This window comes from Sorex araneus, chromosome 1, assembly GCF_027595985.1.
Source record: "Sorex araneus isolate mSorAra2 chromosome 1, mSorAra2.pri, whole genome shotgun sequence".
Classification (NCBI taxonomy): domain Eukaryota; kingdom Metazoa; phylum Chordata; class Mammalia; order Eulipotyphla; family Soricidae; genus Sorex; species Sorex araneus.
Genome location: NC_073302.1, coordinates 196,802,235 through 196,830,183, shown reverse-complemented (window position 1 = coordinate 196,830,183; position 27,949 = coordinate 196,802,235). Strand labels below are relative to the sequence as shown.

Here is a 27,949-nt window from a genome sequence, read left to right as displayed (position 1 = left end):
CGGCCCGTGCGGCGGGGTCGGAGGCGGCGGGCGGCGCGGGGCGAGGGCCGGGCAGGGCAGGGCGGCGCGGGGCGGCGCGGGCGCCGGCGACATGCTGCTGTCGCTCGTGCTGCACATGTACTCCATGCGCTGCGTGCTGCCCGCCGCCGTGCTGCTGGGCTCGGCGCCCACCTACGTGCTGGCCTGGGGCGCCTGGCGGCTGCTGTCGGCGCTGCTGCCCGCGCGCTTCTACCAGGCGGTGGACGACCGGCTCTACTGCGTCTATCAGAGCATGGTGCTCTTCTTCTTCGAGCACTACACCGGGGTGCAGGTGAGAGCCCCGCCGGCCCCACACTGTCCGGGTGCGGGCCAGCGTCCCCCCACACCACTGTCCGGGTGCGGGCCAGCGTCCCCCACACTGTCCGGGTGCGGGCCAGCGTCCCCCACACTGTCTGGGCGCAGGGGAGCGCCCTCCGCACTGTCCGGGTGCGGAGGAGTCCTCCCCGTCCCCCCCTCCCCCGCACTATTCGGGCGCAGGTCAGCGCCCCCTCCGCGCCCCCCCCCCCCCGCACCTCGGTCCCTCACCCAATCCTTGGGTACCCCCTACCAGGGCCCCATGCCCAACTCCAGGATGCAGGCAAGTGCCTGCGTCCAGTGCCCGCCAACCAGGCCCGTCCCGGAGCACGTGCTCCACGTCCGGGGTGCAGGGGAGCGCCCCGACTCCGTCCCCTGCGCAATCCCCCCCTGCGCAATCCCCCCGCATGCTGGTTAGCGTGCTCTGCCCCCGCGTCCCGCCACCGACCTTGCCGGCCTGGAGCACGTGCTCCACGTCCGGACCTTCTCACCACCCCCCCACCACCCCCCCTGCAGGTGAGCCGAGCGCCCCTGGGTCCCGCATCCCGGGTTCCGGGCCCAGCTGCCCGCTCTGGTGCAAGGTCACACCCAACCCTGTAAGTGTGGGACCCCCCACCAGGCCTCCCTCCCCGCCCCACTCCGGGCTTGAGTTTTTTTAATAAGGAGAAGTGTGCTTTGGGAACCCGCGGGCCATGGTGGGGACTGAGGGCGCTTTTAGGCTGTCCCAGGCTTGGCGGGGAGTGGTGGTGTCTGCTGTGGGCCCCTGGGGCGCTGGATACAGTCGCTGTCTAGGGGCCCTTCTGCTCCGGTTACCCGTCCAGAGATGAGAGCTCCCGATTAGTGAAACTCGAGCAAAAGCCAGAGGCGCCCTTGAATGCAGATCAGTGGCATCGCTGACACCCAAAACAACAGGGTTTTCAAGTGGGGGGTGTTGCTCCCAGTAATCTAATTAGTGTCCCCCTTTCCAGCTGGGGGGGGGGAGTAGGGAGGCCTTGTGTTGGGTTCTGCCTCCCTGCCCCCCTTCCACACTGCCGGGCTTTGCTGCTCCTTTTGTGGTTGATCAGGAGGCTCTGAATGTGTCTGGGGAGGGAGCCAGGCGCCGCCCCGGTAACCTGCTGGTTTCTGGGAAGGAGAGAGCAGGCCTGCTTCCCCACCAGCCGGGGAAACAAGTTCCTGATGGGGAACTTTCTACATGCAACTCCTTTTCGCTCGTCCCCGAGTGTCTTACTCCACCCGAGAGCTCTTCTTTCACTGCATGTGTCCAACCGAGGATTTGAGTACATGTTGCAGACAGCTGGTGCAGGCGAGGGTGCAGATTGGGAACACAGGACAGTGGGTCCAGCTTGAGGAAGGCTGTGGTGGGGGGCGTCTGTATTCCATGCAGTGTCCTGTCCCGGTAACCTGTATGATGTGCTGTGGGAGTACGTGGTGCAGATGAGTTTTTTTCTTTCAAAAAGTGGTTGTGAGGGGGCTGGAGCCATAGCACCGTGGGTAGGGGGATTGCCTTGCATGTGGTCAACCCGGATTCAACTCTTGGTGTCCCATGTGGTCCCTGTGCACCGCCAGGAGTGATCCCTGGGCACTCAAGTGGCCTTCCCTCAAACAAAAGTGATTATGAAAATTTTGTGTTTCTAAAATTATTTAAAATTTGTTTCTTTGCAAGTGGCTTTTTAAAAATTCCTCTGTTGGGGCTGGAACGATAGCACAGCAGGTATCGCTCATTTGCCTTGCACGCAGCTGACCCGGGTTCGATTCCCAGCATCCTATATGGTCCCCCGAGCACCGCCAGGAGTAATTCCTGAGTGCATGAGCCAGGAGTAAGCCCTGTGCATTGCTGGGTGTGACCCAAAAAGGAAAAAAAAATTGCTCCGTTGCCCATTGTTGGTGTGTCTCTCACTGTCTTTGGAACCCCGAGAGGTAAGAGGTTGGATTATACCCGAAGCCATGTGTGAGGGCCGGTGTCCGGAGGCAGTGCTCCCGTGTTGTAGGGGTGTCTGTGTCTTTTAGATTGTGCCAGACCCTACAGCTCCTTGCCACTGGCTGTCGGGGGTAGCTTCGAGGTGCCCAGAAAGATGCAGACCCAGGGGCCTTTTCCTGTGGACTTGGAGGAGGAGTTACTCTGTTTAGTCATAAAATGGGACAGTTCTCAGGGTCTTCCCAGCTGCCCAGGCAGACAGGCCACCCTCAAGTTTTTGCTTCTTTTTTTCCATCAAAAATAAGTGAGCATGGGGCTGGAGCAATAGCACAGCAGGTAGGGCGTTTGCCTTGCACGAGGCCGACCCGGGTTCGATTCCCAGCATCCCACATGGTCTCCTGAGCACCGCCAGAGGTAATTCCTGAGTGCAGAGCCAGGAGCAACCCCTGTGCATCGCCGGGTGTGACCCAAAAAGCAAAAAAAAAAAAAGAAAGAAAGAAAAAAAAAAGAATAAGTGAGCAGAGTAATATACAGCTGTGTTTAATATAAAATGCAGAGGAAGAAGGGGATCTTCAGGGCATCCTGTCACCAGTGATTGGGGGCCAGGGAGAGAGAGCACAAGAGTTACAGCACATGCCCGATTTGCCCCCAGCATCTTCCAGGCCTCCCCAGAGTGTCCCAGGTCACATGCAGCACCCGGAGTCCCCGCATCCAGCCACTAGCCCTGCCTGTTGGCCAAGAACCCCCAGGTGTGGCCCCAGCCCCCCTGAGCTCCTCCAGGGGGCCCTTCCCCCAGTTTGTCTATACTGATGGCTCTGTTTGCCAAAACCTTGTTTCCAAGTACTAACTCCATCAATTACAATGGTAAAACAGGAAGTTCTTTGTAAAATAGATTGAGGGATTTTTGAGGGATGCGCCCGAACAGTGCTCTGAGGGCCTGGGGACCAAGCCAGGACACTTGGCTTGCTCTGTGCTCTGGAGCAGTGCTGTGCTGGGGCCAGGTGCTGAGGTACTTAGAGGTCACCCGGCCTGAGCTGGCAGTCCTGGGAGGGTGGGGCGCTGTGCTGGTGCCACCAGCCCGCCACCCTCTGACCCAGCCTCCCAGCCCCAGATGAACCGAGCTTTCCACTCACCTGCCTCTCCTGTAAAAAACATCAGAAACACCAGGAGCCCATGGGGAATTCAGGTCTCCTGGAACCTGGCGGAAGTGGAGCATCTCTAATGTTTCTGGGGGAAACATTGTTGCCAGATCTTGACCAATTTCCAGAGCAGAGACTGTGTCCTTTTCCCCTTTACTTTCAGATACTTTTAGCCAAGCTCCAACCCTGTGCTCTGACTCCCCAGAAGGCGGGATCTAAACGGAGAGGTACCTGCCAGCCCCTTCTTGGTACCTTATTGGTTTGGGGTTTGGGCCGTACTGTGTGCCAGTTCAGCGCCCCTTGTGAGTAGTTCTGCTTCTCAGGTCCCCAATGCTTATCCCACAGGGAGTATCAAGAGGAATGCGGTCCCGTTCCCCCGTGTCACCCAGGCCAGGACCATGGGGGGCCCCCCAGGAGCATCCCTTGGCATGGCTGGTGGTGACCAGGGCCACCCGCCTGGGACGCATCTCTGTGTCAGCCCCTCGGTGTTACACTTTTCTCTGCACTAATCCCAGCCTTACACTCCTCTCTGCCCAGGGAACAGGCTTTTAAGGAAATCTTAGGGACCTGTGTTTGTGTGCTTTCTAATAAGTATAAACCCTCAACTCTGAGTAAACCAGTTATCTGAGGCTGACCTGTGTGAAATTTTATATTTAAAAAAAACAAAAACAAAAACAAAAAATCTTTTTTTCTGGGGGATGGGGTCAAACCCAGTGATGTTCAGGGCTGACCCTTCGCTTTGCACTCAGGGATCACCCCTGGAGGGCTCCAGGGACCTACTGGACACCAGGGACCACATCCCAGTGGGCTTCGTGCTCGGCAAATGCCCCACCCGCTGTACTAGCTCTGGGCCTCAAATGTCTTTCTTTTAAATTCACACGACAAACGCTGCAAAGCGTAACAGCGTAGCCAGAGTGTTTGAGAAGTTGGTGTCCTCAGCCCGGCCATTCCCAGCAGCTTCGTGCCCTCCTGGCTTTCCTCTGGGGCCTCCCGCACTGCCCCGCGCCTGCCTAGAGGCGCCGCGCACGCTCACTTCCCTCTTTCAGCGAGCGCCAGGCTCCCAGGGCAGAAGGGACTCCCTCTCTCTCTCTTTTTTAAATTAAAAACAAAGCCATTTTTTTAAATTGAGATACACAGTTACAAAGTTGCTCATGATAAGTCGTGGCATGTTCCAGCACTTCGCAAGTGTCCATTTCTCAACACCAAATGTCTCCAGTTTCCCTCCCGCCATCCCCCCACCTCTATGGCAGGCACTTCTCGTCTCTCCCTCTCTCTACCCCTCCCTTCCTCTCTCCCTTCCTCCCTCCCTCCCCCTCCCCCAGTCTGTCTCCCCCTCTCCCTTGGGTGTTATGGTTGCAGTACAGATACTGAGCGGTTATTGTGCATATCCCTTTACTTCCTTTCAGCACGACATTCTTGTCCGGAGTGACTGTTTCCAACTCTCATTGCCACGGTGGTCCCTTCTCTATCCTGACTCCCTCCCCGCCCCCCCTGGCAGTTTCCCCCGTGGGCCAGTCCTCCTGGTGCTCCATCCTCCATGGATGGTCTCGGGCCGGCGCATCCAGCAGGGTGCCTGCTTCCGGGTTCACAGCCAGAGGAGGGTCTCAGAGTCAGAGCCCAGCAGGGCGGTGGTCAGCAGGCAGGGTGGGGTTGGGGGGCCCGGGAGCACTGGTCAGCGTGCAGGTGCTGGGAGTGCCTGCCCGGAGCAGGCCTCAGGCTGGCCCAGACCCTTTGATCAGTTCATGCCCCGCCAGCTGCGAAGATGTTGCTGGAGGCAGGTTCCATGTGGGCGTGGGGCTTGCGCTGGGGGCAGCCACGCGGAGAAGGGGCGTCCTGGGTGAGTGGGCCTGGGGCCTGGGCCCGGCGTAGTTGTGGCTGCTGTGCTGTGTCAGACCCCAGGGAGGAGGCAGCGGGCCTGGTCCCCCTCTGTCTCCGTGAGCCCCACGAGAGCCCCTTGCGTGCCGGCTCCAGGCTGCTGGGCCAGGGGCAGTGTGCAGGTCTTCCTTCTAGAGAGCCGCACAGAAGACTGGCCTGGAAGGTTCTGGCAGCCCCTCTGCTTCCGGGCTGGACTGGGCCCCTGAGGGAGAGGAGGCTGGTGGGGGTTAGCGGGGAGGAGGAAGGCAGATTCTCCAGGAGGGCGTGCTGGGGCTTGCAGTGCTTCCTCTGGCTCTGGGTGGAAGCCCAGGGGCTCAGGGAAGGGAGGGCTCTGGAGAGGCCCTCCCCCGCCTGCCTCAGGAGCGAGCTGGCAGGTTGGAAGACTTGGCTCCTCCTGGTGCCTCTGGAGCGGGCAGCTGGCAAGGGCATGCTGGCAAGGGGACGCGGGCTTGCTTTTAGAGGTGCCACACCTCTGCCCGGGGGTGTGTGCCTGGCTCCAGGTATCAGCCACCGTGGCATACCTGCTTGTGGGGGTGTAGGGGTGCGCTGTGGGGCCTCGCCCGGGCCCCCACATCTCTACACCCGCTGTCCCGTGCAGGGCTGGGGTCCAGAGGACTCGCCTTGCGTACCGCGGTCAGGTTTAATCCTGGCACCACGTGTGGCCCCTGTACCCCACCAGGAGTGATCCCTGAGCACCACTAGGGGAGCCCATCTCCTTCTCCCAACCAAAAGTAAAAGCCCCACAATGGACCACTGTGGTGAGGGGGTGTGTCAGCCCCCCTAGAGTGGCCGAGGGGCGTGTGGGACTGTGGGCACAGACCGACTCTCCCCAGAACAGTCTGGAAGCGCTGGATTCTTGGCCCCAGGCTATGAATTGGGCAATTGTTTCCTCTCCTTATCTCGCACAGCCCTTTCTGCCCAGCTGGATTCCTGCCCTATCTCCCTGCGGGCCAGGGACCCTGGGAGTGGGGACCAAGCGCCCTTTGTTTCAGGCCAGCAAAGAGCCACTGAAAGTGGCCCTTGTTTGGGATGCTTCTCTCTGGGAAGCTGGTCCTCCTGCCCACCCCCAGACCCAGCAGAGGTGGCGCCTGGCTCCTGCTCCTCCTGGTCAAGAGGGTCCCCATCCCCCCTACCCCCCCTGGCAATCCTTGCTGCCCGCCGCCCAGGCCCTCCCGTGACTCCATCACCCGTGGGAAGTGCTCAGGTTTGAACATTTAAGTCTTCACCATGTTTGGGGAACTAAAGGCTCTGTGGCCTTTGTGCTGGCCGTGAGTTGGTTTCCGGGCTCCAGCTGGAAACTGCCTTTGACCGGCCACTCTGCCCCGAGTGGGGGGGAGGGGGCACGGGTCGGGTCAGTGAAGCCCTGACCTTTCCCTATATATCTGCTCCAGGGCAGCCCCAGTGCCTCAGCCCAGCGGGGGGCCGGAAGTGCGCTCCCCCTCTCCCCGCTGCGTGGGGCAGGAGCCGTCTGTGGCCCCGGGGCTCGGGCCGTGTCTGAGATTGCAGCAGCGCCTGCAGTTCACCCAGGGAGAGACTTGCAGCTCCAGACAGAGCACCCCCAGGCTTGCCCAGGCTCCAGGAGAGGGCCAGCGGCAGGCCTCTGCTCTTCCTCTTTCTGAGCCCGTGATATCTCAACAGAGGGAACCGGGGGGCATGCACAGACCAGCTCTGGCTCATTCCCAACCGTGCAGGGTCCAGAAGGGGCCAGAATGAGAGGCATCAGTGAGAGTCATTCCCTGTGCGGCCTTTCAGAAGGCCCCTCGGGTGGAGAGTACTTACTAGGAACTGTTTCCTACGGCTCAGAGAGATGCCATCGGGCTTTCTCGGGAGTCCCACTCCCCTCGGAGAAGCGAAGCCGCTGGCCCCTTTGCCACCTCTGGGAACCTCAGGGGCCAGGCCTGGGGCTTCGGCTGCAGGCCTCCTGCTGTGGGGTCTGTTCTCTCTCCCCTTCCCGCTTCCCTCCACCTTGTCTGCTGAGGTCCACCTGCCCAGGGTCCCCTGCACCTTGGCTCTGTGCCCCGGCCCGGCAGTCGGGAAATGCCCGGCCCGGCCCTGGTGAGTGCCATTGTTCTGTGTCCTGCCCAACACAGGCCCTCCAACTCTGAGACCCTGGGGGTGGCCACGCGACACCGCATTTGGACATCAGCCCGTTCTGTGTCTTTTATTACAAACGAAAGTAATGCTTCTTTTTTGTTGTTTGTTTTATCTTCTAGATACTGCTATATGGAGATATGCCAAAAAATAAAGAAAATGTCATATATTTAGCAAATCATCAGAGCACAGGTTTGTATTTCGCGGGTGCGAGGCTTGGGCTTGCCCCTTGGGTATGTGGCGTGTGACGCTCCTGTGTCCACGTGAGACCTTGATGGGGGGCATGACCTTGTGACTCAGACACATCCTCACCCACAGCTTCTTGATTGCCCCTTAAGATCTATAAATTTCTCTAACTTAAGCCTCTACATCTGTTGGAGGGCGTGGGGCAAATAAACGATTTTCTTTCTTGAAAGTGCTTTTGGAAAAGCCCTGAGTTATGAAATGACCTTTAGATTTAAAGGAGTTCACAGTAAGCGTGCATCGGGCTCTGGGCCAGCCCTGCCGCTGCCTCTCTGTCTGCTCAGGACCTTGCTGGCCACGAGGCCTCAGGCGGCCCTGGCCTTGCCGTCGGTGCCGTCAGTAAGATCTGACTTTGCGGGGCTGGAGCGATAGCACAGCGGGGAGGGCATTTGCCTTGCACACGGCCAGCCCGGGTTCTAATCCCAGCATCCCATATGGTCCCCTGAGCACTGCCAGGGGTAATTCCTGAGTGAAGAGCCAGGAGTAACCCCTGTGCATTGCCGGTGTGACCCAAAAAGCAACAACAACAAAAATATCTGACTTTGCTTTTGACACACGTTTGCTGAGCGCCGTTCTCATTACTCCGAACACTTTCCTGTGGAAAGCGGCCCAATGACAGGGGACTGAGGGGTTTCTCCCCGGCCCCGGGAGCCTTCTGCTCCTTCCTTCTGGCCGTGGGTCTCACCGCGTCTGCGCTGGCTGTGATGTGACGGTGTGTGCGAGGGGAGGGCTCGCCTTCTTCCCACTCCCTCCTTTGGCTTTGGCCAACGGGGTGGAGGGAGGCTGCAGGGATGGCAGAGCCCTGTGTGTCTGCTTCTGTCTCTGGCTCAGCTGGCACTACCCCCGTCTGGCCGAGTGACCGCGGGGTGGCGGGGGCAGCGAGGGCTTTTCCCGACTGGCCAGACTGCGTCCCGGCCTCCACCCGGCCAGCACGAGTCTCTCCTGGGCCTGGGGCTCCCAGGGCAGGCGTCTGACCCCCTGCTCTTGTTCCCACTTGCTGCTGTGGCTGGAATCTGCCCCTTGACCGTGGTCCTCTGCTCTGGATGCCCTTTTCTCTGACCCTCAGCACTGCACCCTTTTCCTGTGCCGGCCACAGAGGGGCTGTGGCAGTGGAGGGTCCCTCAGCTGAGCCTGTGCCCTGCCGGGCAGTCCCCGTGTGCAGGTGTGGGTGGCCCTGCCGGGACGCAGGTGGTCATTGCACCGGGCTGCTCGTCTGCCCATGGGGGACAGAGCGAGCCTGCGCTATGCAGAGCCGCTGGGGTTCGTTTCCAAGCTTCCCACCCACCGGTTCCGAAAGTTCAGGGCAGGACTCTGAATGGTGGGGTGGTCAGTCTCGCTCACGGCTTTCCTGGACGTTTGACACGTTTCTCTCGGTCGTTCTTGGGAATGCATCTTAGACCACAATACGGTTGCACCGGCTTTAGTGTAAAAACGCATCTTAAAAAATTCCTCCAGGCCCATGATCTCTTGTCTCCGGCCGCGCCTGTCAGGTTCCGGGGCCCACACGCCGCAGAGGGTGTGCTGGATGGCTGCACACTTCATGCCGCTTTGCCACCGCTTCGGGCCACTTCTGGCGAGGTTAGGAGGTGCTGGTTCCGGTTCTAGGTCACTCCGTGCGGTGCTTGGGATCTCATCCAGGGCGATTATCCCCTCAGACCAGTCTTGCCAGCCCACGATGTCCCTTGTGGTTTGTCTTTGGGGGGCGGGGCAGGCCTGGGCTGTTGCGTGGGGAAGCCCGGGTGTGGGGCTAGTGTCAGTCGTTCCTCTTCCTCTTGTTGCTGTGGTGGATGGGGGCTGCCCACACTTGGCTGTGGTGCCTGTGATGTGTCGGGCGCCCACATGGCTGCACTTGGCTGTGGGCGTGTGTGGCGTATGGCATGTGGTGACTTTCGCCGTGCCTTGCCCACCTGACGGGCTGGGGCTCAGCTGTGGGGCTGCGTGCAGCCGTGCAGGAGCGGGAGGCGTCCTGGCTGCTGGTAGCCCGGGAGCACGACTGTTCCGTGTCACAGACACAGCTTCTGGGCCTCATTCACCTCTGCACCGCTCCGCCCCTCCAAAGGGAATCCCAGAGGGTGCCCGAGTGCACGCAGGCGGGGGTGGTTATGCATCCCTAGAGTATCAAAACACCTGGGAATGATATCTCCCCACCAAAAAAAAAAAAAAAAGATTTAAGAGAGTTTTAATGAATGGTAAAAGAATAATGAGTGACTGAGTGGTAAGATGAATGAATGCTGCTAACGAATGATGACACTGTCCAGAAGGGCGGCTGTGGTTTCTGTGAGGAGCTCTGAAGGTTCCGTGCTGAGGGCGGATCTGCCGTAGGCGGGCGGCCGCGCCTCTCTCCTCTACAGGCCTTTCTTCTTTTTGGTTTTGTCTTTGTTTTGGGGGTCACACCTGGTGACGTTCAGGGCTTTGGGGTTCCTCCTGGCTCTGCACTCAGGGATCACTCCTGGCGGTGCTCGGGGGACCATCTGGGGTTTTGGGAATCAAACCCGAGTTGGCCACCTGCAAGGCCAGTGCCCCAACCCCTGCTGTGCTGTCTCCGTTCCCTCTCCAGGCCTTTCTGAACAACACTTCCACTCTCTAGTTCATGCCTTTGTTCTCAGTCCAAGGCCCCGAGAAAGCCTCAGATTCTGTCGTCGGCGCTAGGGGAGGGCTCCCTCTGGGGTTGCTGTTTCGGCCCTGGGGGGTGGTTCGTAGCCCCCGACTTTCCCAGACAAGCCCCTGCTCCTCAAGGCCCTCATCGGCCTCCCCGGCTCTGCGCCTTCCGTCCCCTGCCCCTCCTCACGTCTCTGCTGAGGCCCCCTGCTCACCGCCTCCTTTGTGTTCCTGTCACCTGTGGTGGCGCGGCTGATAGCATGGGCCCGTGGCAGATCCCAGGGGAGTGTGTGTGCCCCCACACATGGCGTGGAGTGCTGTCGCAGACCCAGAATACCGCGTGTGGGTCTCATTTGCCAGGCTTTGGTCACCCTTGGATCCTGTATCTCAGACTGACTGGGCAGGGACGCTTACCTACGCTGTGTCCCACTGCTCTCCGAGGCTTTGGCAGCCTCTGAGCGACGTGGGCCTCCCCCCACCCCGAGTCACGGCAGTCAAACTCGGGTTTCAGAAACTGGCTGCACGAGTCGGAGGTGGTGGGGGGACACTGCAGCCTGTGGCTGTGGTCGCATCTGGCCTTCACTGACCCCTGCCCCGTGGACTGCCCTGTCTTTGCAGTGGACTGGATCGTGGCCGACATCCTGGCCGTCCGGCAGAATGCGCTTGGACACGTGCGCTATGTGCTGAAGGACGGACTCAAGTGGCTTCCCTTGTACGGGTGCTATTTCTCTCAGGTGAGCTGTGAGGCCAGAGGGTTTAAGCTTAGTGTAGCAGAGTGTAGCCTACTGCATGGGGCTCGGCTTATTTTTATGAATTGAGTAGCTTCCTCTACATTGATGGAATTTTATTTGGCGCTTTCAGCGGTGTATGTTATATGCGTCTGTTTACCCAAACAAATAGAAGATGCAAATGTGCAAAAATCGAAGGAGATAGTCTCAAAGAAAAGAATTTGATAGGCGATTTCCTCCAGAAGTCAATAGCCTGGGCGGCTGCGAGCTGCACTTTAGACCGTTTAATGCAGGTGTTATTTTACAAAACGCCCCGTGAGGCCACGTGCCAGCGCCCTGTCACGAGCTTTGTGTGCAGCGTCCTCTTCCATACTGAGGGCATTCCAAGCTTGCCCCGGCCTTTGCTGGCACGTAAATGATGTGTGTGTGATCTTGAGAGTGTGAGATGTCTGCGGGTGATGATCTTGGCCGCTGGTCAGAGAGGGAGGATGGGCCGGGACGTCAGCCCGAGCTCCATCGCATGTATGGGCACCCCTGGGCGTCACCCGAGCTCCATCTCATGGGCACCCCGGCTCTGAATCTGGCTGCCGTGAGAATGTCACGGAATTGTGGATGGAGAAGTGAGGTCTCCATGACAAGGGAAGCTGCCTTAATCCTCAGTTCGTCTGAAGCACAGAGATAAGCCTGTCTCAGGTACTGCCGGGCAAGACACCAAGGCTTGCTTTTCTTAAGCATCCGCAGGACTGTGGCTGTGCGTGCAGTGTGTGAGTGTCGTGCGTGGGGAGGCCGCCTGCGCCCTGCCAGCGCCCGCTGCCTCTGCTCTGCTGGGACCCTCTGGCGGCATCCGGGGCCGGGACCCCAAGTGAAGGTGCCCTGGTCCTTCCCAAGAGAGGCGTCCCTCCAGAGGCTGCCTTTTCCCGCCTTGTTCTCAGTGCCGAAGCCGCTCTTGTGCTCATGCTTTCTAGAGTATTTCAGCTTCCGGGTCTGTCCTGTGGAGGCTCGGACGTGCCCACCGACTCTTGGTGATTGTGGTGTCTGAGCAGTGAAGGAAGGGCTCACAAAGACGTGGGTGGGCAGCTGCACCCCTCCTGCTCCTAACTGCTGCCCCCCCTCCCCCGCCCCTGCCCAGGCCCAATCAGGTGCCCCGGGAGCTCCCCTGAGCTGCTCTTGCAGGTCTGTCTGGTGTTGTGACCTGCCCATGGTGCCTGTCAGGGTCTCTGGCATACGTTGTCTCTCTAGCTCGGCGCCTGCTCTCCCAGGAAGGGCTGCAGGGCACAGTCCCTGTGCAGGCTTCAGGGGCCGAGTCCAAGACAGCTGGGCCACGGGAGCTGAGGGACGGGTGGGCTGGGGGAGAGCTGCCACTTGGAACAGTGAGGCCAGCCCGCCACTGTCCATCACCCCTCAGGCCGGGCTTTGAAGTGCCCGCTGGCCGTGGAGGGAGGACGTGCTGGGTGTGGATGCTGGCCTGGCCGCCAGTCCCAAGGCTTCTCCAGGCAGCACCTGTCACCCTGGACATCACTGTCCACAGCTGTGTGGCTCGTGTGGCTGAGTCGTCTTGTGAAAATCTGACCTTGCAGGACACTCCCGGGGGGAAGGATGGAGCTAGGAAGCATCTGAATTGCCTCAGCTGCTTCTCCGGAAATGGTGGCCAGAGAAAAGACAGTTCCGGCCAGCACTGTCCGCCCATCTGTCTACAGGGCTGTGCGGCCTGACGGGGAGAGGGGTGGGCGACACCCTGGGTTCACAGCCGTCAGGCGCTCTAGTTTGATTGTAGGGTTTGTTTAGGTTCTAAAGTGTCCAGACTTTTGTTTGGCGGAGCCAGGGGTCAGACCCGGGCAGAGCCTCGTGTCTGCCCTGCGTTGCCCTTGCCCTCGCCCCTTTGGCGGGCGGGGGCTTCAGCCTGTCCACGGCCCCGCCCTGTGTCCCAGCCAACGGTGCCTGTTTCTGTGTGGCAGCACGGGGGAATCTACGTGAAGCGAAGTGCCAAGTTCAACGAGAAGGAGATGAGAGGGAAGCTGCTGAGCTACGTGCGTGCGGGCACCCCGGTGAGTGACCCCGCCGCCCGTGTCCCCTGGTCTCTACGCCCCCCTTTGTGCTTCTTGTTTTGGAGGCTGTTGGCCCTTCCCTGCCTGAGCTCCTGCCCTGCTCCTGCTGCACACCGGCCCGGCAGGCTGCTCTCTGGACCCCCACCACCCCGCCAGGCCCTTCGAAGGCTGTGCTCTGTCCCCCGGGTGCCCCCATGCCCCCTCACCCGTGCCGGCGAGCCCCGCCTCTTCCCCGGCCCTCCCCCTGTTCTCTCCTGCTGGCCTCCATGTTTCCACCCGTGCCGGAGACCCACGCGTGCTCGTGCCCTCGAGGCTGCGTCTGTCTCTGCCGGTCCTCATCTCTCCCTGTGGTCTCCTCACCTCTGCAGGTCTGCAGAGCTGGGGCCTGTGGGTGCCCTTAGCAGGCCACCGGGGACAGGCCAGCTGCCCTTCCTGCGCTGGGCTCCAGGGTCTCTGTCCTCCCCGCCCCCCCCGCCCCCCGCCCCCGTGTTTCCTAGGTTGGTTGTACGTGTGGGTCGGAAGCCCTCGGCAGGGGGGTTCCTGTCCCCCTGCTCACCCTCCCCACTGCCCAGTGTCCCCATTGCCCATGTCCCTGCCTGCTCCTCTCAGTGGCCACTGGCTCTGCCGCCTTCTCTGGCTCTACCTCTACCCCATGTCAGCCAGCTCATGTCCCCTCCTCTAGGCTGTGTCCCTGTGTTTTCTGACGTGTGTGTGTGTGTGTGTGTGTGTGTGTGTGTGTGTGTTGCGGGGAGTAGTGGGGTGCAGCCTCGCTGGGGATGAACTGAGCTGGGCCCTGGGTCAGAAGCAGTGACCTTCACTCTCACAGCCTGAGCTCAAGCCTCCAGTTTGATTCCATGGTTTTCTTTGCGTGGCCGCACTGCTGATGGGCCAGGTCCCCTTGCCCTGCTTCAGAGCTAATGCCTGGACATGCGGCGGCCAGCGGGAAAGACTCCCGGTGAGCAGGACGGCCTCTCCCGGGGCTGGCGACACCGTGAGGACGGCAGTGCTTGGCCCCGGGCATCCCAGTGTGGAGAGCAGTTTCACGGCCCAGAGCCCTTTGCTGGGGCATCGTGTTCTTGCTTCGGCATCATCACGCGGCATACATGCCCATGGAGTAGACACTGTACAGTTTGTACCGTAGAAGCATGCCACTGGTTTTTTGGGTTTTTTTGTTTGTTTGGTTGGTTGGTTGTTTTTTTTGTTTTTGTTTTGGTTTTTTTTTTTTTGGTTTTTGCACGGCACCTGGCAATGCTCAGGGCTTATTCCTGACTCTGCTCAGGAGTCTTTCCTGGCGGTGCTCAGGGTCCACCCTGGGCCGGGCATTTGCATGGCAAGCGCCCTCCCCACTGTCCCATCGCTCCAGGCCCTTGTGAGTCTATTTGCTCGTCCTCCCTCAAGAGTCAGAAAGAACCTCGGCAGACGCAGTGCCCCCCATGCCGCCCCCACAGGCCCCCGGGGGCGTAGTCAGGAGCGAGCTCTCTTGGGGCCCAGCGCCTGAGCTGTTCAGTCTCCCGTCTCCTCCCGGAGGGTCACGGGCTCCGGGCGCTCAGGGGCGGAGCGTTGCCAGTCACATTCGCGACGGTCTCCTTGGACCCCACACATTTTTGTGTTCTTTCCTCTGCCCGTTGTGTAACGGGCTTTTTAATGCATTGGCTGTTCGTAATTCTAGTCACCGGAAGCTTTCGAGGCTTCCCAGGCTGGCACAGTTGTGGGCCCCCACGGCAGAGAGGACCTGTCTTATGTATGTTCTGTGCATCTCATAGGAAATTGCGTTTCATTTAAAGAGGAATCACTGCTTAGAAGATACGTGTAGCTGACCAAAGTTTGTTAAGTCGTGTGCTGTTTCTGTGTCAGTGTGCCCACTTGGAAGTGCTGTCGTGAACGTAATAGAATCTCCACAGAGCAGTGGGGGTGGGCGAGACGAAATCCCACGGCAGACTGGGCCGCGCACAGCCAGCCCTGCCGCCCAGACCGCAGCTGGGGGGAGACGGCCCGTTCCAGGTGAGCTCACCTAACGACTGCCCGGGGAGGCTGCTGGGCACTAGTGATTCTGTCTGTCTGTCTGTCTTTATGAAGTGGTCCGTGCTCCCTTGCCCCAGTGCCCGTGTGGGGGCCGCCGCTGGCAGGACACTGTCCATAGCCAGAGACAGTGACGGCTGGTGTCAGGAGAGAGACTGAGTGGCTGTGAGAGGGGGTGTGTGCGAGAGGGTGGGGTCTGTCCAGCAGGGCCCTCCTGCCCTCCCTGTCCATAGCAGCACCAGGCCCAGCGCTGGGCCGCCTGTTCTCACTGGCCCCTCTGTCTGGGGGGCGCTGGGCCGCCTGTTCTCACCTCACCTTACTTCTTCCTTTTATTTCTCTTGCCCAGTTTCCCTGGCTGGGGCTCCAGTCTGGCCTTGAACAGAGCCTGCCTGCACCTCGTCTCTCCAGGAAGAGTGTTCTGTCCCTTCTCTGTGCGGGCCTCCGTCCCATCCCCAGGGTCCTGCCGAGAGGCCCCGATCCCCCCCTCCCACCCCCCCACCCCCCGCTTCCTTCCTCATCTTTTTCCAGTGATGAGGGTTTGAGAAAGAAATCTTGTGTTCTTGCCGAAATCGTGTTCTTTCCAATTAAATGTGTAAGAGACGGAGCATATTAGCCACTCAGATCACGAATTGTCCCCTTCACAAGCGATCAAACTAAAGCTCAAAACCGCCAGTAATGGCTCTGAAGCCGGGGTTGCCTGTTGCCGACGTAGTCCCACAGTCGCAGGCCCGCGGTCTGGGCGCGGCCTGGGAAGTCCATGAGGACAGCAGAAAGGTCACTGGAGATTTTCTTTATGCTTCACAGATGTATCTTGTGATTTTTCCAGAGGGGACAAGGTATAATCCGGAACTAACAAAGGTCTTAGCAGCAAGTCAGGCCTTTGCTGCTCAAGAAGGTAAGAAACTTCTGTGTTTGGGAAAATCAGTGTCTGTTTGGGTCCTGGTGTCAGAGCTCCGTGCGCGAGTGGCTGTCCTGAGAGGGGAGGGGGCGTCAGATTGGGTCCCTGGCTCTGGGCCGTCCTTTCCCTGCAGCGTGCGGCCCACTGTGTGGACCTTGAGTTTGCTCTCAGGGCCGAGATGCCCGCCTCGGTGCGCCGGCCCCTTGTCAGTCCTGGGCACCGCGTATGGTCACTGCAAGCACTCGTAGGAGTGACCCTTCCCCCCTGCCAACAAGACAAAACAACCAAAGCAAGAGTCCCCCTGGTGCCACTGGGTCACGGTCCGTCCCCTTGCCAGCGTGCCGACAGGGGTGGAGGCGCCTGCGGAATGGGGGGGGGGGTTGTCAGGAGCCCTGAGGAGCGGCCCTCGGCAGCTCGTGCTCTGGGGCCAGGAGCTGGGCCCGGCTCTCCTCGGCCTGCTCCACGCTGCTGTCGCCAGCTGTTTTGGAAAACGGGGCTTCGGGAGCGCGTTGGTGTTGGGTCTTTCCTGTTATCCCCGACCCTCCCTGGGGTAAAGGGCATGTTTATGCCTCGTCTCAGGAAGGGGGGTTATAGGCGCCAGCTCCGTTTCAAGAGCTGCTTCCTTAATGTGATGATTTTAGAAAGAAAACAGTGAAAAAAATGGGGGGGCAGGGGGGGCTATGAGGTCAGGCTTCACGGTTCCAGAAAGCTGGTGCTTGCAGAGTGTCCCTTCCGTGAAGAGGGCCGGGGGCTGAGCGCTGGCTCGGTCGGTCGGACGCGCGTGGGCGCCCGCCGCGCTCGGCGGTTCCTGAGAGTCCGGGTAAACAAGCAGCCGGGCGCGGCGCTGCACGTTCCCGTCCCTGCACGTGCTTGTGTGTGCCGGGGAGCCGCGGTGACAGGCGCCCGCGGCCTGGTCTCGCCGCCCCTCGTCCCCCACAGGCCGTGCACAGTCTGAGGCACTTTGTTCTCGTCAGGGACATTTCCTGGCACTCGCGTGTTTTATGAGTTGAGAAGTTTATCTGGAGGGTTTTTATAGTCTCTCCCGGTTTTATTTTGAAGACTGTACGGGATTCTGAGATTTCAGATGTGAAAACATTCTCCTAGGCCGGGGCAGCCAGTGCCGATGGCCTGGCTTTTGTGACCCATAGGAGAGGTGAGCCCGGACCTCTGTCGTCTTCGGGGGTGTGGGAACCGGGACCCCGGCAGGAACCGCCTCCCGGTCACTCAGCATCTCCTATTGCTTCCAGTCACTGCAGGGCTACCTTAGGGCTGGCCACAGGCCATGGACAAACCGCAGCACCTTGCCTGGCCTGGCTGAAGAGGGGGCAGTCTGTTTCTTGTTTTAGTTTTGGGGTCCACACTGGGCAGTGCTCAGGATCTACTCCTGGCGGGGCCTAAGGGGGTTCTGTGGGGTGCTGGGGCCCAAATCCAGGTGAGCCATGTGCAGCATGGAATGCACACATGTACACACACATGCACACACATACACACATGCACACACACATGCATACATGCACATATGCATGTGCACACACAACCATCCCTGGGAGCAGTGGGGGGAGACAGGTGTTGGTGGGCAGGTGGGGTGGAGGAAGGGTGTGGCCCCACCCTTCCTGGAAGCCCCTGCAGGAGAGGGAGATGCAGGAGGCTGGGGCAGCTCGGGGCTTGCTGAGGCCGCAGGTGTGTGCTGTGTGGTGGCTCAGGCAGTCATCCCTGGCCCGTGTGTGGCCTGGGGCCGTTGTAATGGCAGCTGCTGTGCGTGTGGGGCAGAGGGAGGCCCTCCCGCCACAGCCTGATGCAGGACTTGTGGTTTCTGCTGTCGGGTCTGCCTTTATGTGCACGTGTTGTGTGTGTTCCTGTTTCACATACAGTCACACACACACACACACACACACACACACACACACGGGCTGGGGGGTGCTGTGGACAGTGGCACAGAGGGTTATTGGCACTTACTGTGGGTTTGATGTGTGACATTTGACCCCTAAAACATACGAAACATGTCAACACAAGCAGAAGCCAGACCATTCTGGGGTGGTTGTCCTTTTTCTGGGTGCTGTTCCCACCCCGTGTCACCTGTTCAGAACCGAGCGTGTCCCCCAGCCGCCCTCCCAGGACGCTGACAGGCTCCAACAACAGAGGCTTGTTTCCTCCCGGCCCCGAGGCGGCCGGACGCCCCAGATGCAGGTGCCAGACGCCCCTGGCTCGCACAGGGCCACGTGCTGCCGTGTCCTCACGCGGCCTCCAGACTCCGGCCCGGGCAGCTGCTCTGGGGGACAAGGCTAGCTCATATCGCCGCTAAAAGCGACTTTTCAAAACCCAGGGGAAGTGTGCAATGCTAAGATGTCCTTCAAGGGGACACTTGGAGCAGCCCAGTACCGGAATGCAGGAGCCCTGCAACCTGGTGGCCCCAGACAGCTAGACGGGAACAGGGATGGTCTGGCCGCTTTCCTGGGGCCTGGCCCTCTCTCGGTCGCCGGACAGACAAAGGAGGAATGTGGGTACGGAGGCTCTGCTGCCCGTGGCTGCTGCCCTGCGCGCTGTGGCCGGGCAGGCTGTTGATGTGCCGCCCCCTGTTTTCTCGAGGCCGTAGATAATTGTTTCCCACCATGCACAGAGGAAGTCGGTCTCTGAACAGTATAGCCAGAAGAAGTATTTCCTGTTTTCTTTCCTCCCAGGTCACTACTAATCGAGATTATTTGAAAATAAAAGCAAAACAACTTGTTTCTCCATCTGTTTAGCTAATTTTTCCTCAAGAAATATCAAGACTCAGCACTTGTTAATCTGGTAGATCTGGCTGCGTGGCCGCGTCGCGTGGATGTCGAGGGCCCCCCGCGAGCCTGTGTGACTCTGTCCCTGATTGTTCATAAGTTTGGTTCGAGGAAGCTAACTTGGACCCCTCCCCCTCGCCACCTTCGAGGAGGGTGTCACTGCCCTTGGCCCTGTGGTGACGGTGACCTTGGCGTGTCCCGTCGCAGTCAGAACATTCTAGCATGCCACCGCATGGCCCGCATCTGCTGAGTCAAAGGTCAGGGGGGTTTCAGGATGTGAAAACAGGAAAGAACCAAAATTAGAAGACTGTGCTCCTCCAAGAATCCAACCCTTTGCTGTGGGGGAGAGCCACACACACACACACACACACACACACACACACACACACACACACACACACACACACACACACACACACACACACACACACACACACACACACCCTCTCCCTCCCTCGGGCCCGGGAGCCCTTCCCCCGCCCTGGCTTGGCTTGGAGAGGGGAGGCCTGAAGGAGGGCATGACTCTGGCAGTTCAGCAAGCCAGGTCCCTGCAGCCCCCTCCTCCATCCCTGTCCGAGGGGCTCTCACTGTCCTGAGCCCCCAGCCCGTGATCTTGGGGTCTTTTATGGGCTCTTTGTGGCCATTTCCTCACTGTTTCCATGCAGGCTGGTATGAAAAGAAGTGACTGTCCCTCCTGCCTGCCATTTCGCTCCTCTTAGCTGCCCTTTGTGAATAATTCTCCTTCTCCTCCTCCTCCTCCTCTTCTTCTTCCTCCTCCTCCTCCTCCTCTTCTTCCTCCTCCTCTTCCTCCTCCTTTCTGGTTTGTGTGGTTCCAGGATTTGAACTGAGGTTCCACACATGCCTCTGAGCCACACCCCTGGCCCTTTTGTGAATCCTTTTTCTACATGAGGCCTGTCAGGATCTGAGGCAGCTGGTCCAGAAGTGGCGCCTGAGCCCACAGGATCAGCTGGGACTCTAGAGAGCAGCTTTCGAGTCCGACGATGCCTCTGTTACGGGAGTCTTTTGTCTGAGGCATTTGCTTCCTGGTGGTGGCTAAGGGATTTGGGGCTAATGTTCTGATTGGGCCACACCTGACCAGTGCCCGAGGTCACTCCTGGTAGGCTCTGTGGAATGTATGTGGTGCTGGGGATCAAACCCAGGTCAGCCACATGGACGGCAAGTGGCTGACCCTACGCTGTGTCTCCAGTCTTTTACCCTCCAAATCTTTACCTTCATCTTTCTCTGAGCCTTTCTAAAGCTCGAGATCAAATCTTTCTAAAGATTTGTTACTACATTTCACTTTTTTTTTTTTTTAAAGCACAGTAGCTTAACTTAAAACCCCCAGACTGGAGCTCAGGATGCCTGTTCTCTTACTGCTCTGTAGTCTGCTGGCACACCAGCCACGGGGGACTTCCATGGTAGCGAGCGAGTAATATCTTTGTATTTTTTAAACTCTTTATGATATATGGCACATAGTTTTCATCTGATGAATAACAATCACTTTTTATAGACGTTAGGAGCCCTCAAAGGCTTCAAAGGAATGCCTTCCTTTGTAAATTTGACTCGGTAAAAATAACTCAACCTGTGAGGTTGGAGAGTTAGTACAGTGGGGAGGGCGTTGGCCTTGCAGGTGGCCGACCTGGGTTCAATCCCTGGTATCCTGTAGGTCCCCCGAGCCCACCGGGAGTGATTCCTGTGCATCACCAGGTGTGAACCCAAAACAAAACCGAACACATAAACGAACAGAAATTAACTGTCATCTGAAACTTGTGGCACATGGCATGTTTATTTGGCTATTGATGACCCAGAGAGCTCTCAGAGGCTGTTAGTCAGGAAAAAAGCAGAGGCCATGAATTGGAGTAGAAGGACTTGGGCATGGACCAGTGTCCTTCCCTGAACGTCAACGGCAGCCTGGCCAAGCAAGACCAGTCACCTTGGAGGTGCTGAGGAGATGTGACGGACACCACGGAGGGTGGACTGAGTGCCTGGTGTCCCAGGCTCTGTACAGTGCCTTCCCTCTTCCCTTCAGCCCACCTTCCCTCCCCGCCTAGCTCCTCCCTCCTCTCTCTCCTTCCCCTTCTCCCTCCCTCCCTCCCCTTCTCCCTGTCTCCTCCCATCCTAACCTCTTTGCCTCCTTTCCTCCTTCTTCCCCTCCTCTCTCCCCCTCACAGGGGCTCTCTTAGCTCTGATCCTGTGAGGGCCACTTGGCTGTGCCTGCCTGTCTAGGAGAACAGGTGGGGGCCTCTCCTCGTCCCCCGACACCCTCCTTCCCCCATCTGTGGGGCAGCTTTTCCTCTGCCTGCTGCCCGACCTGCTGCTCTGGCCATGGAGAGGGATGGTCCTTCCCGAGTCCACTCACCCTTGGTCGCAGAGAAGGAAGCACTGACCAATCCTAGGGCCCCCGCACTGAGTGTTCCGCAGATCTGTGGCCGAAGCCTGTGGATACATTGTAGCAAACTGTAATACATTGTAACAAACAGTAACACACTGTAACAGAATGTATCCGCTCTGTGGGTGTGGGAATCTCCCGCTTTCCCACACCCAGGCTGCATTTCAGACATTCCTCTCGCTCGCCCTCTGCTTCAGCATGCAGTCCCTTTTCCCTGGAGAGAGGTGGCAGAAAATCCAGTTCCAGGTTTTTCTAGCCTGTTTCCTTGGTGCTTCTTCCCGGAGTGGCTCTTGGCTGTGGACAGGTCAGCGGATCTTCTAAGCAGTGTGAAGGGGCAGTAGGCAAGGGGAGGCGGGTTCTGCCTCCCACAGGAGCACAGCAAGGGGCTCTTCTCTCTAACGGACACGCGCCGGGGCCAGCGGGTACAGTCAGCCTGCATCCCATAGCACCCTCCTCTCCGAGGGTCCAGGGAGACAGTGGACAGACCTCACCCACTGAGAGTCCACCTGCAGCCTGGACTGGCCCATCCCTTCCGAAGTACAGCATCTCACACACATGCACACATGGAGCACAATCACACTTACACAAATACTCATACACGCACATACTCATGCACGTGCGCATGCACGGAGCACACACTCATACACACACTCACATACACACACTCAAACACATGCACACACGGAGTACACACACACATACAAACACACATACACACACACTCCCATACGCTGACAGTTGCACATACTCATACACACTCTTAACACATGTATACACGTTCACATGCTCACACTCACACTTACACACACTCACACACTGCCAGCCGGCGCTGTGGGCAATGAGCGTGGGGTCGCGACTGTCACTCTGGCCACATTGTGGGTTTCACACCTGAGAATAAACCGCACACCAAGAAACTAACGTCTTCGGTCTGCACGTGTGGTCTGCCACGGGGACCGTGACTGCTGGTGTGAGGGCAGAGGAAGTGCACGTGCCTGCGCGCGTCATGCACACAGGCACACTTTCCCTTACGCAGGGACACATTCAGAGCTGGGGCCACCTGAGAGGGGCGCAGGAAGCGGGGGGCTGTGCCCTGGACCCCTCGGTGCCCCGTCTTTGCTCTGCCCTGCCGTGGGGAGGAGCAGCTTCCTGCAGGCCTGTCCCGCCGCCCGGGATGGTGTCCAGAGGGATGCCGGCTGCCGCTTTGCAGCAAAGTCAGGACAGGTTTGGGGTCGAGGCTGAGGCACTTCCCTCGCTCGCCCACTTTGTTCCTGAACACCCCAGAAGCACCGAGTCCTCAGGCCTCGCCACAACTACCGGCCCAGTGGCCCTGAATCCCGGGGTGGGTGGGTTGGTCAGGGGAGCACCACTTGGAAGACCCGAAGAAAAAGATATGGGTGCCTGTGTGTGGGGGGGGTGTGGGTATCTGTGTGGGGTGTGGGTCCCTGTGGGGTTTGGGTCCTGTGTGGGCTGGGAGTCCCTGTGTGACCGCCGCTGACTGAGCCCCCGGCCACCTCCCGCAGGCCTTCCCGTGTTGAGGCATGTGCTGACCCCCCGCATCAAGGCCACTCACGTGGCTTTCGACTCCATGAAGAGCTACTTAGATGCCGTGTATGACGTCACTGTGGCTTTTGAGGGGACAGTGGACGAGAAGGGGCAGCGGAAGGAAGCGCCCAGCATGACTGGTGAGTGGGTTGGTCTCGGGCCTCGTCAGAGGTCAGCTCCATCCCCCAGAGGGTCAGGGGCTCCCGGGGCTGGCTGTGCTGGAGCGCAGTCAGAAGGCAGTGGGGGCCAGGAGAGTCGCTGCCCTGCGGTCTGAGAGAGGGTGGGAAGGGAGGGGGGAGAGAGAGAGACAGACAGACAGAACGAGAGAGAACAGTTCCTCCTGCATGGGGACTTCCGGTGAGACCTTGTCTGCGCTCAGACTCCTGGGAGGTGCCACTGTGTGTGGGTCTGCCCTGCCGCTGGATGCGTCTCTGCATCTGCATGTGTGTCCGTGCACACCCATGCATCCCGGCCCCCTGCACCAGGAGTAAGCCCTGAGTACCACCGGGTATGGCCCAAAAAGATTTATAAGAATTCTGTCCATTCTTAATATCTATTCAAATATGACAGCTGGGGCTGGAGCGATAGCACAGCGGGTAGGGCGTTAGCCTTGCACGCGGCCGACCCAGGTTCGAATCCCAGCATCCCATATGGTCCCCGAGCACTGCCAGGGGTAATTCCTGAGTGCAGAGCCAGGAGTAACCTCTGTGCATCGCCAGGTGTGACCCAAAAAGCAAAAAAAAAAAAAAAAAAAAAAAACAAATATGACAGCTTAGCTGGGTTTTTCTTATAGTTTAGGTAACATGCTTGTCAAAATGTCAGTGTCTCCGGCCTTGCTGTGGAGTCACTGCTCTTGTCTGTCCTTAACCCCGGCTGTTCCCTGTCGCACACACCTGGCTATGTGGAGGTGACCCAGCAAGCTGCCCTAAACATGCGGCCCTTCACACCATCTGTCTTCTGATTGTGGCCACGTGTCCCGATGGCCGCATGTGTCCCCCACTGTGGCTGCCACGGCTCCGTGGGTGTGACGAGGAGCTACGAGGAGTGGGCGCTGCCCCCTCCCCTGACGCACTCCTGTGGGGACACCCCTGGGTCCTGCTTGGGGAAAGGCCCGTGACGGCCGGGCTGCAGGCCAAGTCCTCCTGCTGCTGTGCTCCTCTTCTGTGTCTCAGGCCAGAGGGAGACGCGGCCAGCTCAGGGCAGCACTCGCTGAGGGCGGCTTCTGCTGCTGGGGACACGGGTGACAGCTGAGCCACCGCCTCCGCCTGCCCCCGCTCCCCAGGGGGCTGCGCTCCGCCAGGTTCTGCTGCTCTTGGAAGCCTTCTGGCCATGTCCCTCGCGGGGCTGAGACTCAGGGATGCCACAGTCCGCGGCTCTGGGGGAGCCGGTGTCCAGCCGAGTGCCAGGCCCTGCCTGCCTGATGCTGGGGCCAGTCCCTGCAGGGCGGAAGGCCGGGCGGGTGTGTGTTCTGAGCTGCTGGGGTGGGGTCTGCCTCCAAGCGGCTTTGCTAGGCAATCTGCATTTGTTCACGGGCCGCTCTTCTGATGATGCGACGTGAGGTGAGACATGATGCATTTTTATTTTCTTCCGTTTTGTTAGAATTTCTCTGTAAAGAATGTCCAAAAATTCACATACACATCGCTCGCATAGACAAGAAGGACGTCCCGGAGGAGCAGCTGCGCATGAGGAGATGGCTCCACGAGCGCTTTGAGATCAAGGACAAGTGAGTGCCCGGGACACGCCCCTTACGCCCGGCACGCCGCCTCTACTCCGGCCACTAGCGGGATCTGTGCTCTTCTGATGTCCAGCTTGGTGTTAGGCCTGTTTGCGCCACCGCTGCTCTGTCTGGGTCCTCCTGGTGCTCTCAGGGGGCTGGGGACCAGGGTCAGCGAGCCTCGTGCCAGTGGGCCCTGCTTTGAGTTTGCCCTCAACACTCAGAGACTTCCGCTGACCGGCGTTTGATTCTCTTTATTTGTGGGGCACTTCTCAAGCAGGACTGGAGATCGGAGGTCACGCCTGGCACCTCTCAGTGTCTCTGCTTCCGGAAAGCCACATCCTCCTTACAGATGCATTGAAAAGTGTGATGGGTGTGAGCATGTGTGTGCACACGTGTGTGCATGCTTGTGTGTATGCGTGACTGTGCACATGTATGTGTGTGCGCACGCACGTGAGTGTGCATGCATGTGTGTATGCAAGAGTGCATACATGCATGTTTGCATGTGAGTGCGTGTGTACACGAGTGTGCACATGTATAAGAGTGTGTGTGTGTGTGTGTGTGTGTGTGTGAGAGAGAGAGAGATTGTGTATGTATGCGCTCCTGGGCAGCTGGCCTAGGGCTGTGTGCATGTAAAGCTCTGTTCTACATCTGAGTCACTTCTGAAATGACACAAATTTGCAAGTTTCATGTAAGCATCTTTTTGTGGTCTGCCTTCTCTGGAGAGCCTTTGTTCTTCCTTTTGTTGTTGTGTTGTAGTGAAATATTTTCGAGTTAACTCTTCGGAACTAACTTTAGCCAGTAAGAATCGTTAATGGTGCACACAGTCACAAGTGCCAGGCGGGCGCTTCACCTCTGCGCCTTCCCGGGTGCGAGTGAAGTTGTTCACGCTGCGGACAAGTCGTGGAATGTGTCTGCATTCTCATTTGTGTACCGAGTGATTTGTAAGACCAGCCATCCGTGTCAGTCGCTGGTGATTGGGAAGGACCTGTAAGAATCGATCTTGTCACGGGGATCTCTGGGAGTCTTCTGTGACTCGGGACGAGTCCGCATCCTGCACCAGGGCTGACCTCTAGACAGAGTCTTGCTCCGGCCGCTGAGGGCCTTGCCATGCAGGGGGCTTCTGCCAGGAGCAGGTTCTGCTGTCTCAGTGCTCCGGCCCCGCGGGGTCTGCACTGTCCCCAGCACTCGCTGGCTGGCTCCCGGCCCTCACCCCTGCACGTCAGCCCAGCCCCCTGGTAGGTGTCCGTGGCGGGGCCTGCTTCCGAGTGCTGAGCCTGATGCGCTTTCTAGTCTGGACTGGAACCTGGCCGAGGGCGCTTCAGCGTCCAGGACCCTGCCTGACCTTGGTCTCTTAAGTGTCCACTTCCTGTTTCCCGAGCACACGGGCACTGTGGCTACTTGTCGGACTGAGAAAGAATCGGAAGGACTAACACTCGATTTTCCCCCGTTCTGGCCGTAGGTTGCTGATAGAATTCTACGACTCGCCGGACCCGGACAGGAGGAACAAGTTCCCCGGGGAGAGCGTGCATTCTCGGCTGAGTCTCCAGAAGACCCTGCCCTCCCTGCTCGTCCTCAGCGGCCTGACAGCCGGCCTGCTGCTGACCGAGGCCGGGAGAAAACTGTATGTGAAGACCTGGGCCTTCGGGACCGTCCTCGGGTTCCTGTGGGTCAGCGTGCGGGCGTGAGCGTGTCCTCGGCTTGGTCAGTGTAAATAAAGCCTTGTTGACGGAACTCTGCACAGGAGGCAGTGTCTGACGGGACCCCGCAGGCAGACACCCGTGCCCCCGGCCCAGGGCCCCTCCTGCCCCGCGGGCCGCGTGCCCCTGCACAGTCCTGGCCCAGAAGGCCCTGCTCGGTCTGCAGTCTGCGTCGCTATGTCCGTTTCCGTTCCTCGCCCCAGTTCTCCTCGCTCACGGCTTTTGAGTCCTGTGGCCGTGGGGTGTTACTTCTCTGGCGAGTCTCTCCGAGTCAGCCAAGAGTCTGTCTTTCTGTCCCGAGGGGGGAGGGGCGAGGGACCGTCCCGGCCCCCGGCCTGCTCCCTCGTGCCGTGTCCGGAGCCCACTCTGAGCCGGCCTCACGGGCTGTCGACGCAGTGACCGGCCCTTCTGGCCCTCCCGGAAGTGACTCCATCTGCACGTCTGTCTCTGTCCTGAGGCCTGGCGTGTGACACATGAGGCTTGGGTTACCGTTGTGACCTGGTTCAGCCTCGGGAGCATCGGTCACCCCGCTTTCCACGCCTGGGTGCCAGGGATGGCTTAACTACCAGATCATCAGTGTCGCCCCCGGGCGGGCCTCGGCCAGGAGGTGCGTGCTGCCCGCCTGGCCCGCGTCTGCCCCTCGCAGCTTTCTCCCCTCCCCTCAGCGAGGCCCAGGGGGCACCCCCTCACCAGCTCCCAGACCCCACATGCCGCCATGTGCAGCCTTCCTGCTCTCCTCGCCCCTTTCTGAGGGCGACTCCTCTGGGTAGGGCCGAGAGCAGGTGCAGGGGCCCCGTGGGGTCGAGTGGGAAAGTGATTTCATGCCAAATTGCCGTTTTCTTCTTACCTGTGAAGTGTATATCCGTGTCTCTTATCAAACACTTTTTTTTTTCTTTAACAATCCTGCAGTTGCAGTTTTTATTTCTTAATCTGATCAGAATCGATGTGCGTCATGCGATCTGGCTGGTGTAGATGAGCTAGGAGCACGTTCTGAGGCCCTGCGGGCCGGGCTCTCGCCCTGGAGGTTCTGATCTCTGTTCCCACAAAAGGTCTATCGCATACTTGTTAGTTAAAACTCATTACAAATCTCTGGAACACTGGCCACTTTGTTTTAACATGTACTGCTACGACGGGAATCATCATTTCTCTAAAATCCGCATTTCTGTGCTCCCTGTGAGCCTTCTCCCGTGCTCTCGCGTGAGCGGCTGCGTCATCTTTATTACTGAGTTACAGCTTCTGTAGTTTTTCTTTACCCGACGGCCGTTGATCAGCATGCTTCGATGTTCTTCAGGAAAGAGTCTGTTTGGATGAAAGTAAAAGAAAAAAATAAAATCTTCCACTCTCTCTAAAGTCTGTGATACTTGACATTTGCAGTCTGAACATTCCCGAGCAGCGGGCAGCTTGGCTTGCCCAGCCTTTGAACTGTGCAAAGTTGTAAAGAAATGCATGGAACTCATCAGCTTGGTTATAGAAATGCAAGGATTTCATAAGCTGCATGCAGCCACTGTTTGAAAGTTGTGTCAAATACCAGACTTCAGCCAGGTCTGTGCCCGAGTGCCAGTCTGATCTCCCCTCTCCTCCCCCACAGCCTCTCTCTCTCTCTCTCTCTCTCTCTCTCTCTCTCTCTCTCTCTCTCTCTCTCTCTCTCTCTCTCTCTCTCTCTCTCTCTCTCTCTCACTCTCTCGCAATCTCTCTCTCTCTCTCTCACACACACACATGATTCTGTCATGTCTCATTTCCAGCCGATTTTGTGATACCAATCCTCTTTGTATTCCGATTGCACAAGCTTCTTTTCCCTTTGAGATGTTGTTTGCTTGATGATTGCGGTCATCGGGCATACTTGTCAACAAATCAATCTCAGAGATTGCCCATTTTAAAAGCAAGTGCCGTCTGCTCCAGGTGGATGACCCAGATCAATGCCACGGTCCCAACGCGTCTGCCCAGGCTGT

General features: G+C 58.8%; 1 protein-coding gene across 1 annotated transcript; it reads left to right on the top strand.

Annotated features, from left to right (window-relative positions):
• AGPAT5 (1-acylglycerol-3-phosphate O-acyltransferase 5) lies at positions 1–27,350 on the top strand. The gene is made up of 8 exons (XM_004620501.2): positions 1–310; positions 7,476–7,545; positions 10,813–10,928; positions 12,878–12,967; positions 15,791–15,881; positions 22,565–22,726; positions 24,186–24,309; positions 25,763–27,350. The coding sequence occupies exons 1-8, from the start codon at positions 92–94 to the stop codon at positions 25,986–25,988; spliced, it is 1,098 nt and encodes a 365-aa protein (XP_004620558.1). The 5' UTR covers positions 1–91; the 3' UTR covers positions 25,989–27,350.
• The last annotated feature ends 599 nt before the right edge of the window (positions 27,351–27,949 follow it).